General features: G+C 35.7%; 1 protein-coding gene across 15 annotated transcripts in view; it reads right to left on the bottom strand.

The window, feature by feature from the left end:
• Positions 1-17,711, bottom strand: part of KMT2C (lysine methyltransferase 2C) — a 268,845-nt gene that overhangs the window by 43,543 nt on the left and 207,591 nt on the right. For 12 of the 15 annotated variants that reach the window (XM_063101221.1, XM_063101226.1, XM_063101230.1 and 9 more), the window contains 12 exons: positions 17,060-17,240; positions 13,881-13,985; positions 13,482-13,529; positions 12,355-12,525; positions 12,177-12,209; positions 11,957-12,076; positions 6,588-6,720; positions 6,128-6,342; positions 4,444-4,517; positions 3,128-3,310; positions 822-2,744; positions 33-325 (listed from right to left, as the gene is read on the bottom strand). In XM_063101221.1, coding sequence (XP_062957291.1) covers positions 33-325; positions 822-2,744; positions 3,128-3,310; positions 4,444-4,517; positions 6,128-6,342; positions 6,588-6,720; positions 11,957-12,076; positions 12,177-12,209; positions 12,355-12,525; positions 13,482-13,529; positions 13,881-13,985; positions 17,060-17,240 — 3,479 coding nt within the window. The remainder of the gene's footprint in view (positions 1-32; positions 326-821; positions 2,745-3,127; positions 3,311-4,443; positions 4,518-6,127; positions 6,343-6,587; positions 6,721-11,956; positions 12,077-12,176; positions 12,210-12,354; positions 12,526-13,481; positions 13,530-13,880; positions 13,986-17,059; positions 17,241-17,711) is intronic. The other 3 variants (XM_063101228.1, XM_063101237.1, XM_063101236.1) reach the window with 1 other exon arrangement.

Raw genomic sequence — 17,711 nt, 5'->3', positions numbered from 1 at the left:
ATTTAAACCTGGCAGGAAATTAAAAGCATTACCTAAATCCATGAGGTCTCATTCCCATACCACCAACATCAGGAGGATAGGGTCCACGCTGATCTTTTGGAAAAACAGCATATCTAGGTCCTAGAGGAGGGATAACGGGAGACCGAATACTCCCAGGATAAGGAGGTGGAGGTCTAGAGAAAGCCTGGTTGATATTCTCGGGTTGCCAGTGTTGAAGGGGTCCAGGATGAGGCACTGCTGGTGAATCCTGGGTCCCCTTTTCCTGTCGACCTGCAATCTTCTTCTGCTGTTGCTGATGAAGAATGATTTCACGTAACTTCTGCCGCTAAGTGAAAAGAAACAAGAACCACTGGGATTTATGATAACAAATGGCTTTTTAAAGGTGAGTAGCACAAATGGCTTTTTAAAGGTGAGTAGCTTTTTAAATCCTAATGCTAATGCTTTCATTATGTGGCTATGGTAATGTTCAGAATATCAAAATGTTTCAAAGTTTGATAAAACGCAACTTACGTTTAACTATTTGATAGATTATAAAAAGTAAATTGATGATTTGGGTCTTTCTCCTTGCCAGACAACTATCACGAAACTGAAAACTTTTATATTTAAGGAATCCCTACAAATTCATGAAGATTGAAATTGGATACAGAATAAATCAAATTTGACTGCTGTTAATTTTACCAGTTGCATTGTTCTTTGCAGTATAACAAAGTCTACAGAATAAAAAGATAAGAAACTTTAACACCTAGTAGAAGTTACTCAGTTTGATGACATGAATAGCTTCCTCAAATAATGTAAAACATCTGAGAACACAGAATATTTACCTGTCTCAGTTTCTCTGTATCTGCCTGAGACATATTTGCAGTATTGTGTGTATCAGTTACTCCTGAAGTTGGTACAGGTCCAGGCAGTTGGGAGCCACTGGAAAACTGTTGACCTTGAGAATTCATTGGAGAGTTTGAAGGTGTGCTGAAGTTCCCCTCCGATCCAGGCCTTGGCTGATCGGCAACATCATGAGCAACTTGACTTGTTCCAAACGAGTCAGACTGAGATCTTGGAGTCATTGGAGGCTGGTCATAGGGATCACGAGCAGCAGATGGGGAAACTCGGCTGAATGTGTCTGACAGACCAGGTCCTGGTGGCCTAGGTGTTTGGGAACATGTATCGGGTGCCCTTACCAAAGGGCCAGGTAAAGCTGGTCCTCGGTTTTGGGCTGTTTGTAGGAAAGGATCTTGACTTGGCAGGCGGACTGGTCTTGTAATTGAGGACCTAGGAAAACTCTCTGAAATCCTTGGCCTTGGTGTTGCTGGTGGCTGAGTGTAAGGAACAGAAATTCCAGGTCTAGGTGTTCCGGGAGGATGAGCATATGGATCAGAGTGCCTCTGATTAGTTGCAGATGAAACAAACAAGTCTGTCTGTGCAGATGGCCTTGGGGTTGGTGGCTGCTGACTATATGGATCAATAGTGGTAGGCCGGGGAGTTCCAGGAGGTTGAGAATAAGGGTCTGGATTGGACCGAGCTGTTCCTGAGGGTTGGGAATAAGAATCTACAACAGGTCGTGGAGTTCCTGGGGGCTGGGAATAGGGGTCCTGAGATGTTGGCCTTGATAAGGTTCCAGGCTGGGAAAAAGCCCTTGAAGGATGGGCAAAGGATTCATTCATCACTGGATGTGGGGTTAGGGGGGGCTGGCTATATGGATCATTTGACTGACTATGAGAAAAACTATCTACAGGTCTTGGTGTCAAAGCAGGTCTATCATAAGGGTCTATAGACAATCGCCTTGATGCCTGTGACACTGACCCATAGGGATCCTGAGAGGATGGAGGAGGCTGCATTGGAGTCTTGAAAGGTCCAGGACCACTATGACCACTATCAAGAGGTGCAGGTGTCAACAACGGCCGTGTATATGGGTCAGATACCCGTTGTCTTTGAAACACATCTGCCCTAGGAGGTGGCTTAGTAAAGTGATCATTGGTTCCAGCTGCTAGAGGACCTTTTGCAGTTTGTTCTGAAACTACAGGAGACCGGGGTAGGCCCAAGGGTTTGGGAAACTGATCTGTCATCACAGGCCTGGGTGTGTCTGGAGGTTTTGCATAGGGGTCACTATTTGTCGTGGAGGAAGAACATAAATCTCTAACTGGGGATGGCCTATCTGCTGTTGCCTCACTCATTTGAATGGGCCTAGATACTGATGATAAAGGCACACAGTTTTCCACCGGCGCAACAGAATTTCTTCTGGGAAAACCATGGCCCCCAGTAGGTGGTCTAGGGGTACCAACCATTTTTGCATAAGGATCCACAGGAGATGGTGGTTGGGAGTTAGAAGATCCAGTTGAAAACATTTGCGGTGAAGTCGGCTGAGAAGTCTGAGACTGAGAAAGACTCTCCTGAATGGGAATTCGGGACGGGGTTTGAGGAGGAGGTGGAGCTTGTGGTTTTACAAACACATCATCTGCAGATGTAGAAGTAGGGGTGTTGGGTAGCTGTTTTGTAAACAGGTCTTTATGGAATGACTGTGCAGGAGACATATTTCCATTGCCAGGCTGAGGTGTCAAGGGGCTCTGCATCCCACTACTTGGTGTATCAGAACCAGACTGCACCAGAAGGTGCTGAGAACTAAACTGCTGCTGCTGTTGCTGCTGCTGCTGCTGCTGCTGCTGCTGCTGCTGCTGCTGCTCGTTTTTTACCTGCTCCAGTTTCTGCGTGGCTTCAATTTTAGCTTGCTGCTTACTTTTCTGACGCATTTGCTGTTAAAATAGAGAAGAAAAAGCAATCACATGATTGAAGAAGAAATTGACTATCATGGTGGGGAAAAAGCAATAGAAAATTAATTTGTATGATGTCAGCAGCTACCAGATTCCTCCCGTACTGTATTATAACTTCGTAAAGAAGAGAGATTATTCATCATAGCATGACCCGTTTATGCCTAGCACAGTATACTATTTATAATATTTCAATAAACTTCCCAAATCAATTTAAATGTATTTTACTTAAAAGGGAAACAAGTCTATTTTAAATCAAATTTTCATGTTGAACTAAGAACTATATTCTGAAATCATGACATAAATACCTCACTTCTCAAAAAGTAAAAACACAATTTAAAAAAGCAAATGACCCAAAAACTCCATACCTGTCTAAATTTCCATTCCTGTTCGTGTTCTGATTCTCTTTGCTTTAATGGATCTTTAAAAAGATCTGAATCAATACGAGAGCTAGGATCAATGCTGTCTTGCTGTTGCTGCCTTTTCATGGAATCATTTGACATCTGTACTTTATTAATGCGTAATGCAGCTCTGTTATCTCTCGCTTTTTGCTTTGACAAAAGGAGAAAAAAATTATTCTCCAATATATGTTAACATATTTTAAGATAAAAATAAAATAAAACTATGTTAAACTGTATCATATAAAAGCAAGAAAAAGATAGGTTAATTATCTCCCAAGAAAGGATTTGGACACTAAACCTTCTCCTTTTATAGTGCATGTTACCTATCAGTTGAGAACACGTTTCTATCTATGTATTTGAATCGGGCTAGATCCAGGTATAATCACATTTTTTTCTATCTTAATTTTCTTAATACATCCTTAGAAAATGGAAGAATTAACATCTCCCTCAATTTAGAGAAGATGAAAGTATCAAATCAATCCTCAAAATAAAAAATCTGGACATTTGAAACTTATCATTAAAGAAAATCATTGAGAAACACTAAAAATACCATCATTAAATCCTTACTAAAGTCAAAATAAAACAAAACACAGCACATCAACACATCAAAAAACATGAATATATGTGCTCTAACCAAAGCAATTATAACTAAAAATATGTACATTGAAAATCAAGTTGAAAAATAACTGGATATATTTATCAAAACAATAATACAGATTTAATATACTTTAAAATGAAAGCAAGTATTTGGTACCAGATGACAATCTTAATTTGGCTCTTTGGGAGAAAACAATTCACCATCTGAACTGTGAATCTTATAAAATTCCCTAATAATACCTGGCAAAGATCTTGTTTCAAAAGCTCCTTAGGGATGTCTAGGTATGTCTCTTTCAAAATGCACAAAGACTCTTTATTACACCTAACAAGAAAAGAGCTTATTGTGGTAGAAACTGAGGCACACTAATCCAGTCTCCAAATTTAACACTCTTGGCTGAGGAAATAAAACAATTTTAAAGTGAAATGAATTAAATGTGCCCCTAAAATAGCTAATTTTCCCAATCTTCAACATCCTGGTTCTGTTAACTAGCTCATAAAAATGTCACACTCTATATTAAGGAAACCACTGTAAAATCACTATAAAAATAAAGTTGCTTGTTAATTGTACAAGTATTAACAAGCATTTTCTGCAATGGAAATTCTTTTTATTATCCTAAGACAATAAAATAAGATCCAAGTAAGTATTGTGCTTAAAGATATTTAACACATAGGAGTTTTTTAAATACCACGTATGGTGCTCTTTCCTGTGAGCTTGCTTTCCTCCACAACTTAGCAATTTGCTTCACTCTAGTAGTCCAGTCTGCAGCAAAAGAACAGAGCATGCATGTTTTAAGAGCCACAGTAATAATGTATTATAATAAAAAAATGTTGATGAACTGGTGCCAGTTAATCTTACTCAGGCAATATTTTCATAATGTAGTACTCCTATATAAAGTTCTTTATAAAGTACAAAGTTCCTGGGACACAGCAGGACAAACAAATATTTTCTGAATGAAGTGTTGCCTTATTAACAACCTGGCTTGTAGAATTGGGAAGTTTTTAAGCTCAAGGGGCTAAGCACCAAAATAAATGTAAGCCAAGCATAATAAATTCCCTCAACCATGTAAAGATACTACCAGAACCAAAGTAAAAGTTTCGTCAAACATCTGCACTAATTAGAAGTCTATCAATTTGACCTGAAAGAAGTAACCATAGTTCTGAGCATCTCACCAGCATTTGTATACAACAAACACATGGAAAAGTAATGATTTAAAACCCATTTCTTTAAAATTCTGTAGAATGACAGTATACAAAATGAAGTTTGATGAGATCAACAGTTAATAAATATAGAAATGATTTACTCTCTCTCTCTCTATATATATATATAAAAGGCTTCTATAAAGTCAGTGAAAATGAAAATCAGTTAGTAGACCAACAGCCTTAACAGTGTGAATCAAGAACTTCACAAAATGCTAAGTAAAATAAAGAAAATTAATATTTTTTAAGAAAACCACAGCTTTGCTGTAAGAACAACTTTTGCTGACACAAAATGACTTGAAATAACCACAAATGTTCATCTCTATATAAGTGTAGGAAAAATGTTGAAGAATGGGGATTGCTTTAACAATCCCACTAATTTCTATTGTTAGATATAGAAGCATTTGATTTACTTCTTTCTACAGTGAATAAAGTACCACAGGGAGACCTAACCAAAAAGGCATCTAAAAAACGGGGATAGTTTCTAGGCATCCCTCTAGCAATTTTAAGGAGCTTATGAGTTAACAGACAGATGGGAAACTATTGCAAAACAGAGTTTGAATAACTTTTTCAATCCTGGTTTGTCTGACAACATGAATTCAAAATGACAAAACAGCATTGCTTGGAAATATTCAATAGTAGACATTTCATTAATCCAAATGCTTCATCCACTGCTTAATCAAAATTTTCAAAAGAAGTACTACTATATCATCCACTTTTTGCAAACAGGCAGTGGTAATAGCCAGACAGTCCAGGAAAGTGAGGAGGGAAGAAAGGTAAATAATACTGAATTAGGTTTCAATACAAACATTACTAAGAACTGACTCTGACTTTGCCTAATAATACTTTTAATTAAACGACAGTTTCTGTTCTAGAAATTTTTTTTCTTCTGGAATTACACAACACTGCATATTTATAAGCACTGCTAGGAGCTGGAAAAACTAACCATTTCATTAATTGAAACTAACTGTTGGGAAATATGCAAATGTACAAAGGTACAAAGTGTAGGACTAAGAAAACGCCAAGATGTTTCTAGATATCTAGAGAAATTTCACACTGTGGACAATCATACAAGATGAAAATCAGTAAGAAGATACAAGGGCTCTCTATTGCAGTAAGAAAAGAATGACAGAATGTTCTTAAATAAATAGCAATAACATATCCACGTCTTACCAGGGAATTCTTCCTTTAAGTTGGGGAAATTAACGTTCGTGTAGAGGACTGGTGCTACTGTGGCCATTTCACCCAGGGCCTCCTCTTTTTCCCACTTAAGCGTGCTTCTCTGGGCATTCGACATCGTATCATTTTCTCCTTCCACAGTGGGAGCAGATGATACCCAAGAGCTGTTAGGATCACTAGCCATGGGATTAAATGAGGGGTTTTTATCCCTGGCAAAAAATAAACATGTTCCCTTCATAAACACAACATAACTTTCTGATACTATGCTCAAGTGAGCCTTTCATTACAATTTATTACAAAGTAGCTAAAAGTAATAAGTTTATTTTTAGCAAAAATAACAAAACAAAAAAAGCCCTAAATGCAACATACAATAATATCACGCACAATAATTGAAACAGACTAATTTATACATTAAGTACAACAAAAATTAGTGTAATTTAAGGCTTTTAAATACCTGGCATCAGTATAAGGGGATTGTGCTATAGCAGAGAAAGTTCCCAGTCCACTTCCAGGAGGCAAAGAATTATGTGGGAGATGAGGACTAGGTCCAATAAGGCCATTCATGAGGGGCATCCGTGAAAAAACATCTTGAGAGAAGAAAACAATAATGCAGTTTGCATATTATTCATAAACAGCAATCAGTTGAAATACTTCTAAATAAAAACTTTTAATGCAAATTAAAAGTGGGACTTTTAAAATTATTATACTGTATAACACTGTTCAAAGAGTGACTTTTGGTTATAAAACTTTGAAATATGGTCTCTACAACTGTACCTCATTACAGTGTACTGATAATAGCAGGTATTGTGGAGTCTGACAACCCTGGGTTTGAATCTTTTTTTTTTTGCAGCTAGATGGTACAGGGATTTGAACCCTTGACCTTGGTGTTATAACACCACGTTCTAACCAACTAAGTTAACTAGACAGCCCATCTCTGGATTTGAATCTTAATTCTGCTACCCATTAGAAGCAGAATTAATTTCTATTTCTATAAAATGGAGGTATTCCATTATGTGGGTTAATCTAGATAATGTATGTGCAGCTCTCAGCATAGGGCCTGGTATGCAGCAACTATTCAAGACATACGAGTATTAACTCTGCAAAATGAATGAATCATAGCAAATGCTGGTAAGTTTTATCAAACATTCTTTTCCTCCTTCAGTGAAAATTTACAAATGTTCCTTATATTTTATTCTTGTTCCTGTTAACACAAAAAACATCTATGATACTTGAATAGGCATTTTCTCTAAGATAGTTTTGAATACTCAATATTTCATCTACCATTACAAGATGATTATTGTTAAATAGACATACATTCTATTTTTGGCCTAATTTTCATTACTAGCAGTTCAGGCTCTAAATGCATTTTAACTCTCATTCCAGCTTATTCACAAGCTTCAAATACCTTATCAACTTCTTCCTAAATAGACATTAGGCAAACCATGAGACCACTTTGTGCTTCTCCACAGCTCTCCTCAAGCATATAACTCCAATTCTTACTGGGATCGTCTACTTGTCTAAACTACCCCCCTGTATTTGGGAATAAGCCAGCTGTTCTTATTGGAGCAGTTTTTCAGCAAAAAAAAAAAGCCTCCATGTACCTTCAAAAGTTCTCCCAATTAAACATGATGATATGCAGAGACTAACACACAGCCTCTGCTAACGGCTGTAACGCTTAAAACGGTAGTATTACAGGAGACCCCCATCACCAAATAACTTTACAAATGGCAGTGCAGTTACAGAGTTGGCTAATACATGGGATAATGATAGAGAACTCCTAACCTGATCACTTTGCCATGACATTAGGTAAAAATAAAAATCAAGAGAGCAATGTCTCATACACCTAACGTCTTCCAGTGCATAATGTCCTTTCAACTAAACCAGATCATCTGAAAGTTGTAACACTAAAACATACATAGCTCCAGTGCATATGTGAGGATACTGAGGCTGATCACCTACAAGTTCTCAAGATTTTGTCTCAAGGACTTCCTAAAGATATGACTTCCAGGATAGGGCTTATCCTACTAAATGCTAGAGCTGGGCCTACTGGATCAGGACTTCACAATGAAAAACGTCTCATGACACTTAAAGGGCAAGATTTCTGCTTTTATTCAAAACAGAATACTACATCTATTTTCAACTTCAGTAAAAAGTAGATTCCGTTAAGTAATCTGAGATTTTAATGAAAAATATCAAGTGTCTTTCATGTAATTAGGATAAACAAAAGCTTCTTTATTGGCAGTGAGAATGCGATCCATCCTGCAGCTACCTATCAGTACCATGTACTGTGACAACAATATGACCATATTGAAACTTTTCCCAATAGTAATAATAGCTATTACTTATTAAGCACTTTTATTATGTGCCAAGCACTGCTCTAAAAGTTTTACATATATTAACTCTTTGCATCCTCACTATAATGTAATGAAACAAGTTATCACATGTAGCCCTATTTAAGCAGATGACCCAGAAGAGTTAAGTAATTTGTTGAAGGACACATAAGTAAATGCAAAGTATTTTTCCTTTATTATTTTAGTTAAGAGGTGGTCTTTCTTTCCCTTCAGGTTTACCAAATTAGTTTTTAATATGGTCAATTAGTTCATAAAAGTGACCTTTCTCAAGGCATGATTCATGGTAAGTGTTAAAAAGTTAATTCACTTAACTTTTACCTGAAAGGATTTCAAGTTACTATATCTCAATCTTCTTAAATTTCCATTCTCTGCTTTCTGACCTTCTATATTATTGTCAGCTTATTAAACTCTGCCTCTTCCTTATAACTCCTATTGAAGTTACTCCACTGAGGATAACCAACAACCTTCCCACAGTCCAACAAAACAGTATCAAGTACTCATCCTACTTAACTTCACAACCTCTCCCTAATGATCACTTCTGAGATCCTATTCCTCTCACTCAGTGTCTCAACATCTCACTTTTTTTGCACTTTCATCTAACCCTTAAAAAGGAGAAAAATAAGGAACACATAATTGCAAACCTAATATATATGAAGCATATACTTGATTACATTTAATTAAAAAGAGTTCCTCAAGATTCTTTACTCTACTGGCAGCATATTCTCTTAAGAAATCTCCTCCTCCCCACAACTTCAATTAGCACCACTGCACAGATAATTCCTACATTTTCATCCATAGCCATGACTATCTGCAACTGCTTGTAACTCAGAACAATGTATATGTCCCACTTTTACCAAACTAAAAGTGGTCTAAAACTGAATTCATTATACCTCCACTACCTTCTATAACACACACTAAGTGTGCCTTTGTTTCATGTTTCTAGTTTATAGTATGATCATCCTCTACACCAGTTTACCTTACCCATAGTTTAATTCACTTTATTTCCCCCTTTTTCCTCATACCTTACATCCATTTAATAGCACAGTCCTAATTATTTTAACTCCATTGTGTTTCATATCCATTCCTTCTTTTGATTGGGATTGCAAGTATCTTTACATGGAACCTATATTTTAACTTAGTCCCAACCACAATAAGCTCATTAGTACAATACTTCTTGTCCCAAATTCATTTACAATTCTACTTTTAATACGTACATAAATACTGATTAAAAACTAGCACTGAAAAAATGGTACAGAATCAACAAAATAAAAATTACGTAAAAGACAAAAAATATATATATATATATACACGTAGAAAGCCAGAACTACCTTGCCAAAACGTCTAACTGATCAGGCCATTCCACTGGTGTGAGGTCTTCAATGGCTCTCAAAAGCCTACAGAAAAAAAGCCAACTGGCTTCCCCTGTTGTTCATAACCCTCTAAAATCTATCATCAATGTTCATTTCTAATTTTGCCTCCTTAAACACTGCACACTTACCCTCCCTTCTTTGCTCTGGAAAATGTAAGAGCTGCCATTCTTTTTTTGTTTGTTTGTTTTGTATTTTTTGGTGGCTGGCTGGTACAGGGATCCAAACCTGTGACCTTGGTGTTTCAAGGCTGAGCTCTAACCAACTAAGCTAACCAGCCAGCCCAACCATTCTTGAATACTCATGTGTCACTCTACATATAACTTGATCATTCTTTACACTTGAATTAACTATTGCTATTCTTCAAACACAAACATTGAAATCTTGGTGATTCTTACAGCTCTACTTGAATTATATTCTACTATAGTATAAATTAGTCGTACATCTAAAAGTCTACAATACTATGGCAATAAACTCCTGAGGGTAGGTGGCCTTATTCACACCTGTATTATACATAAACACCTAGCAAAAAAGTCTTCTCAAAATCTTATTAAAAAATGAGATTGCACAGTGAAATAATTTTCATAGTCATTATAAGACCTTTTATAAAGGAATACATCTTTAACTGAACTAATTTCTAAAATACATACTTTCAGTCATAGAAAATGTAAAGATAGATCATTTTTATATGTTGAAAAAAGAAATACTGAAAAAGTTCTCAATCATTAAAAATAAGCATATGGGAACAATTAAGGCAAGAAGTAGTTACGTTGAGTGTTTTACCCGGATGTAAATCACATGTTTAGTCCAGCAAAAATCAAGATAATTTTATGTTTAGAAACTAAATATTTCAATTGCATGCTTTCAGGAATTTTTACATATACACAAAATGGGAAGTAGAGATAAATTATTTGCATATTTTGGCACTTACACAAAATGGAAGAAGAGTTTATGAAGGTATAATTACATTACTTAATTTAGTATAGTCATGAAGCAGTGATAACAGGATATAGAGAAATGTTCCTGCACTCAAATTATCAAAAATATACCCTACCACAGAACTCAGAATGTCTTTCCATAGGAGATTCCTGTACCTGGGGCACTCAATCTCCCAATATACTCCTACAAATCTTAATTCTAGGATATCAGATTTCACTCTCCAGAAAGAGGGAGAAATTAAAGTCCTAAACCTATTTTATCTGGCAACTAGTTACAAGTAGGTAGAAGAAAACTGAGTTTAAAAAATAGGCAAATTTTAGGGACTGCCCATGGCTCACTTGGGAGAGTGTGGTGCTGATAATACCAAGGTTGTGGGTTCGGATCCCTATATAGGGATGGCTGGTTAGCTCACCTGGGAGAGCGTGGTGCTGATAACACCAAGTCAAGAGTTAAAATCTCCTTACTGGTCATCTTTAAAAAAGGGGGAGTAGAGGGGGCAAATTTCCACAAAATGTCACAGTCTACAGGGTTAGGAAAGGTCTCTGATTTATTCTGAAAGTATGTACTGAACACATATTCTGTGGCATGGTACACAGTGATGAGTAAGACACACACGATCCTAGCCTTGAAAGAGCTCTGAATCTAAAAGGAAGACCTTAATTACCCAAACAAGCATTTATACTTGTGCCTCATGCTATAAATGAAAAGCATGGGGGCAGGTGTGGAGGTGGTGACTGGCTAACCTCCGAGAAACTAACAGTGAAACTGAGACCAGATGGATGGGTACAAGGCAGCCAGGTGGGCATGGGCATGGTCATCCCAACAAGGGCATCACCGTTTGGGAAATGACTAGAGTAAAAGTGAGCTGGGATTGGGACTGGGGAGAGGGGGAGAGGGCAGAGACTGTTACAACCTCCCCCCTACCAATAGGTGAGCAAAAGAATTCTGGTCATATGGCAGATCACAGATTTCGAGAGAATTTTAGGGAGGTAAGTGTGTGACTGAAGTTCGTACTTTTCCATCATCATAAAAGAAGGTTTTTGCTTATCAGTTCATGTATGTGGTTACTAAGGAACAAGGCAGAACTCAGCACATGAGTACACACACACACACATATGAACACACACATATGTAATGTAGAACCACACTCAAAAGTCATAACATACCCTGATTGTGTACTGGCAACAGCTGCGGTGGAGGGGGAGGCTGTGGTAGTGAGGTTGGCTGAGTGGTTGCAGGACTAAGCACAGCAGTAAACAAATCTTCAACATCCTTTCCTCCAAGTTCTATGAGATAAAATAATAACAGCAATAAGATTAAAGGACTATTAGGGTCATAGTATTGGAAATGCTATTTTTATAAGCTAAAAAATCAGAACATAAATACCTGGAATTTTATACAACTTTCCAAGAATTGCTCCTAGGATAAAATTTAAAAAATGGAAATATTAACAACTACCAATTCAATATACTGATACAAAATAGCATTTAATTGATACAGAAATTATCAGAATAAAAGTTAAATCATAAATAAGCATGCAGAAATCTTTGAAAATCATATTTACTCATGTCTTTTAGAAAGCCTAGATGTAGGGCAAATATTTTACCATCTGTGACCATTTTGTCTAGTTCAGGACTGAGGATTCCATCTAGTTGCTCTTCACTTAATGGTCGTGAACTCTGACTGATACTTGGCTGAGGCAGAGAGGAAGGATCAGCAGCTACAGGACCAGTATCTAAAAGAGCAAGGTCGATAAACTAAAAGGTGAATTCAGAATGGTCATGCAAAATGTAAAGCACTGTTTACTTGCATTAATATACTATAACGGTTAAAATACAGAAACGAAATCTATAATTCTGAACTAATCAGGATTTCTCATATCAATTTGGATGGTCAATTGGTAAAAATTATGCAAAATGTATTTGTAAACTTAGGTGCCATTTAAAATTACAGTGAACAAAAGAATACACCTGATTTTAAGTTGCCAATTTCTGCAAAAAATAAGCCTTATATTAAGATAGGAATCTATGAGAAGTCAACATACAAATGATTGTTTTACCTTGGAAAACAGTGGTATCAAATGTACAACTCAATTATCACATGCAGTATGTAAAACAGGAGAAATAAATTTCATACACATTTATGAAAAGCTCTAAAGTTCTCTATTAATGTTTAACAAACATCATCCTTTGTAAATAATTCCAGTTATAGATTACTCTTTAAATATTCTGTAGTCACATTCTAAAGACATAGATTATATTTATAACATTATAATGTTTTATTATCTCATACATATTGGTTTTTTAAGCAAGACTCACAAGTAAAAGTGGTCTTTCATCTATGTTTTTTCATGCTTTCTCATTATTACTACTGAAAAGTAAAAATTTAGTCTGCTCTTATTTGGTCTTATATTAGGAACTAATTCTATGATGTTTGGGTAATATTATAAATTATATTAACAGAAATGAAACCATTCATTAAAAACAAAAACAACAACTACTGAGAAAGTCATCCAAAGCACAGTACAGCTATACTATGCTTTAGCCACACGCAAAAAGGGAAAAACAAGTAAGGATTAGTGACAGATTAGCACCACTAACAAATATGCATGCACCTACAGGTTTTTTCAGCAGAAGTCACTATAAAAAGAGGACTACTTCTAGTCAGCTGTCATCCATTGCTGTTTCTTACCAAATGGAAAAGGTGAGCTCTCAACCTGGAAAGTGTATAAATCAAGACCTACAAGACCCAAACCAAATAAATGGATGGTTACCAAAGGAGCGAGAAGTGAGGAAAAATGCAAACCAAAGAAGAAACAAGATACAGTGAGACTTTAAGGCAACAGGCCTTAAATTTGATGCAATTAGAAGGACAACAGAAATGAACTAACTTGCTATATCCCTTCCGAAAGCAGGAAAGATAAGGAAGGTCAAATATAATGTTGTGTTCTTTGACAAAGCCAAACAAAAACAAAAACAACACTTCAGTTAACCGGGGAATAGACGGGAGACTGAGCCTGTTCCACACACACGCACCTCTCTCTCACTCACACCACGAGACGGAGACCAGGCAACCAGCATCCATACATACCTGAATGATCAACTGACTTTGCTAGGTCATCTGAAATTATTCCGAGAATGTCATCGTCTGTGTTTAAAACTTCAGAAATATCAGCCAGTGGATCATCAGCAGTACCTAAATATAATAAGTATATTTTTAAAATTTCAGTATTTTCTTAGACTGAAATTCTGAAACACCCTCACTCATTCAGCCATTTACTAAATACCTAGAGTAAGCAGGTGCTGAGGCAAGTGCCAGAATAATAAAGACTTAAGTTACTACTTCTACAATAGGAATTTTTCACAGCAAAGGCACTCTAACAAAAATTTTGAACAAAAATTTTTTAAAATTCAGACTGTTTTTGATTTGTGAATACTGTATATTGACAAGATAAAAAGTAAAATAAAGACATGTAGGCAATAAAAGTGAAACCAAAGGCTATAACAAAGCAAAAAAAAATTCACTAAGAAAGTGGTATCTCTTGAAATGACATCTAGAAAATAAAAAACAGTAGAAGTTAATACAATATGAAAAACAAATCCATTATTCCAAAATTCCTTGTAAAGCATAAGCCACGCACCATGTACTTACTACTTCCAGCTTTGCTCTCCAAACTGATTACTCATTCACTTGTTTATTAAAAACATATTTCAGTACCTACAGAACTATGTCTATGAATTAATTATCAGTCATTGATCCACCTGCTAGAACAATTCAGCAGCAACTAAAACAAAGCGTGTGCCCTCACGGAGCTTACTTTATCAGAGGGAGTTAGACAATAAATAGACAACGTCATTATAAATGCTATAAAAAAATAAGGAAAAAGGATTAAAAATAAGCTACGGAAATGCAGTGTTAGATAAAGTGGTCAGGGAAGACCTTCTGAAAGGGATGACCAAAAATAAATCAAAATGAAATGAGGAGTAATATGCACAAAGATGGAGAAAACACTCTGAAGGGAAAGCAGACATAAAAAGACCTTGAGGCAAGAAGGGTTGCCACCAAAGAGGCCAGAGCAGTCACAGCAACAGAGGGAAGTGTGCTAGGAAACAAGAGAGGCAGCTAGGGCAAGACTGTGCATGGTTTTATAGATCTTGGTGACAACTTTACCTTACAGTGTAACGGGAAGTTGTTGGAAGACTGAAATACAGGAGATGATATGATTGGTATTTTAAAGAGAAGAGTGGCCGCCCTGTGTAGATCAGATGCAGGGTGGGGCCTGGGGGAGGAAGCATTAGCAAGCCTGCAAGCCTGGAGCTGGGTGAGAAGGGTCCTGCCACAGACAAAGTGGGAGCTGAGGGCAGTCTGTACTACGGTAGTAGCAAAAGCTGAGATAAGAAGTGGATGGCTTTGGGGTATATTTTGAAGGCAGAGACAAACTTGTGGATGGATAATATGTGGAAATGTGAGAGAATAAAAAGTCAAGGAATATTCTAAGAATTTTGGGCCTAATCAAGTAGAAAAATATTGAAACTCTTACTTAGGCTAACTTTAGTAATTATATTAGTCATTCAGTTAAAGAACATCTAAAAATTTTAACCCATCTCAAGTGTATTTTTATTTTAAAAAGGGGGCAGGCATAAATGTAATACTTCAGATCAAATATATCTGTGAAACACAGTCTTGGTCCCATTATACATACACTTCTCAAATAAAATTCGTATATAAGAACATCATAATTTTTCAAGTAAAAGTTAATCTAATTTTGTATGCCCAAATATTCAGAAAGTTTTCACAGAAATAAAGTTATTTCAATAATGTGTTCTCTAGGTAACAGTGCATTTGAAAGAAAAGAACTTTGGATAATTCTTTCAGGGGTTATCTAGTGGTTTTTGTTTGTTTTAAAGCAATGAAATTCCACTACACAGATGATAACTAACAATTTTTAAAAGATTATGTTAAAAAAGGCTGCCCCTACCAAAAGTCAAGGATTTTATATCTTATCAACAAATCATTAAAATTGATAAAATGTGCTATATTGAATAAAATGTTTAAAAAATAAAACCTTTTCTTGTTAATTTTCCTTTATAAAGGCAAAAGAGTGGTTCAACTGCAGAAAACATTACACTTAATTTAGGTTTTGAAATGGTGTTATTCTATCCTCTAAGTTTTGGACTTATTGTAAAACCATTCTCTGACAGTTTTATGGGAAAAAACAATCAAATAAAGGAAAAATAAATAAAAATAAGATATGTTAATATTGATGTCTTTCCTATCTCAATTTCAGTCCTTTTCTTTATAAAACTCAAGTGCAAATAACTTCTATGTAAGTTTTTAAATGACTAGTCATGACATTGACAAGACATCCTTTATAGTAAGATATCCTTTAAAAGATGACAGGTCTTTCATTATGCGTTATTTTAACAACATATTGACATAACAGCAGGTAAGTACTTAAAACAACAGAATTAAACTAAAAGTTTTTAAAAATCTGCTCTGATAGCACCATAGAAATCTAGAAGGGTAAAATACTGTGATCACAACTCTGACATATCCAACTAGTTAACCTCCTCCTAGAGCCTTATTGACATTAATATTACTTTATATACACATCAAATTCTCTTACCTTTCCCTGATTCTTACTAGTTCCCACACTCACTGCAGGGGCACTTATGCTCGCCAAGGAACATGTGGCAACATCTGGAGACATTTTTGGTCATCATGACATCACCAGGCCAGAGGGGCTGCTAAACATCCTACAACGCACTAGACAGCCTCCCTCCCGCAACAAAGAAGAATCCAGCCCAAACTGTCAACAGGGAGAAAACCTTATCTAGGGCAATATGTTCCACTATATTAACACACTCTGCCAGCAAGTTTCCACCTACGGCATTCTTTCTGGTTTCCCTCTGTTTTGAATTTCTTTGAGCTATATAATTAACAAAAATCTATCTTACTTAAATTGAAAATGATTATTTATAACTCACCAACTATGGCCAAATTATACCCCCTTACATTGCTTTCAGCAAAGTGTAAATCAAATGTTTTCCTTCACAACTCTTGATTTTGATGGAAGTTACATGGGTAAACTAATTTGTCAAATCATAGAACTGTCAACTTAAAATAGTTGCATTTTCTGAATATAAGTTACACTTCAATAAAATTTAAAAATGCACATGAGGGCAAACAAAAGCATTTCAAAGGTTTAATTAAAAGGAAGATGAATGCTATTTAATATAAAGGAAACACTAATGAACTGCTCCACATACCTTGAGTTCCAGATTTTGCCAGAGCTGAGGATGAACTAAGTAGTGGATCTAAGGAAGGATCCAAGAAACCTGCATTCAGGTTCATTTTATATGAAAGCTGAGCTGCATCTTCTGATAGATTATCTAAACTTAGCTTGTTTTGTCTACTTGTATCTAGAAGATCTTTTCCAAAGAAAGCTTCCTAGACAAAGATAAGCACATATGAAAATAATTAGTTATAAAATTCTAAGAAGACGAAAGATCATTCTGTCATCATTTTTAACAAGGAAGCAGAAAAGAGAAAAGCTTTGTATTTAACCATATAGAAATTGAATATAGAAATATAGAAACAATAAAGATCCTATCAATTCTTTTATATACATTCCCCTTATTTTAAAAATAAGATTATTTTATAGTTTTACTAGAGACAAAAAAATTATGCAAATAAAACCACAAAATTATGTCAAATGTGTTACTAGCAAGTGCAGTATAATAATTCAATTCCAGAATATTAAACTACAATTAAACTTAAAAGTTGATAGATTTACAATACTACTGGCACTTAATTCATATTATAAGCAAAACTAAAGCTTTATGAATATTACTAATATTTATAGGTTATTTGCAGAGGATAGCACAAGACTGATCTACAGCTTTAATATTTACAGTCTTC

Source organism: Cynocephalus volans, chromosome 6 (assembly GCF_027409185.1).
Source record: "Cynocephalus volans isolate mCynVol1 chromosome 6, mCynVol1.pri, whole genome shotgun sequence".
NCBI classification, from domain to species: Eukaryota; Metazoa; Chordata; class Mammalia; order Dermoptera; family Cynocephalidae; genus Cynocephalus; species Cynocephalus volans.
This window is presented reverse-complemented; position numbering and strand designations above follow the sequence as displayed.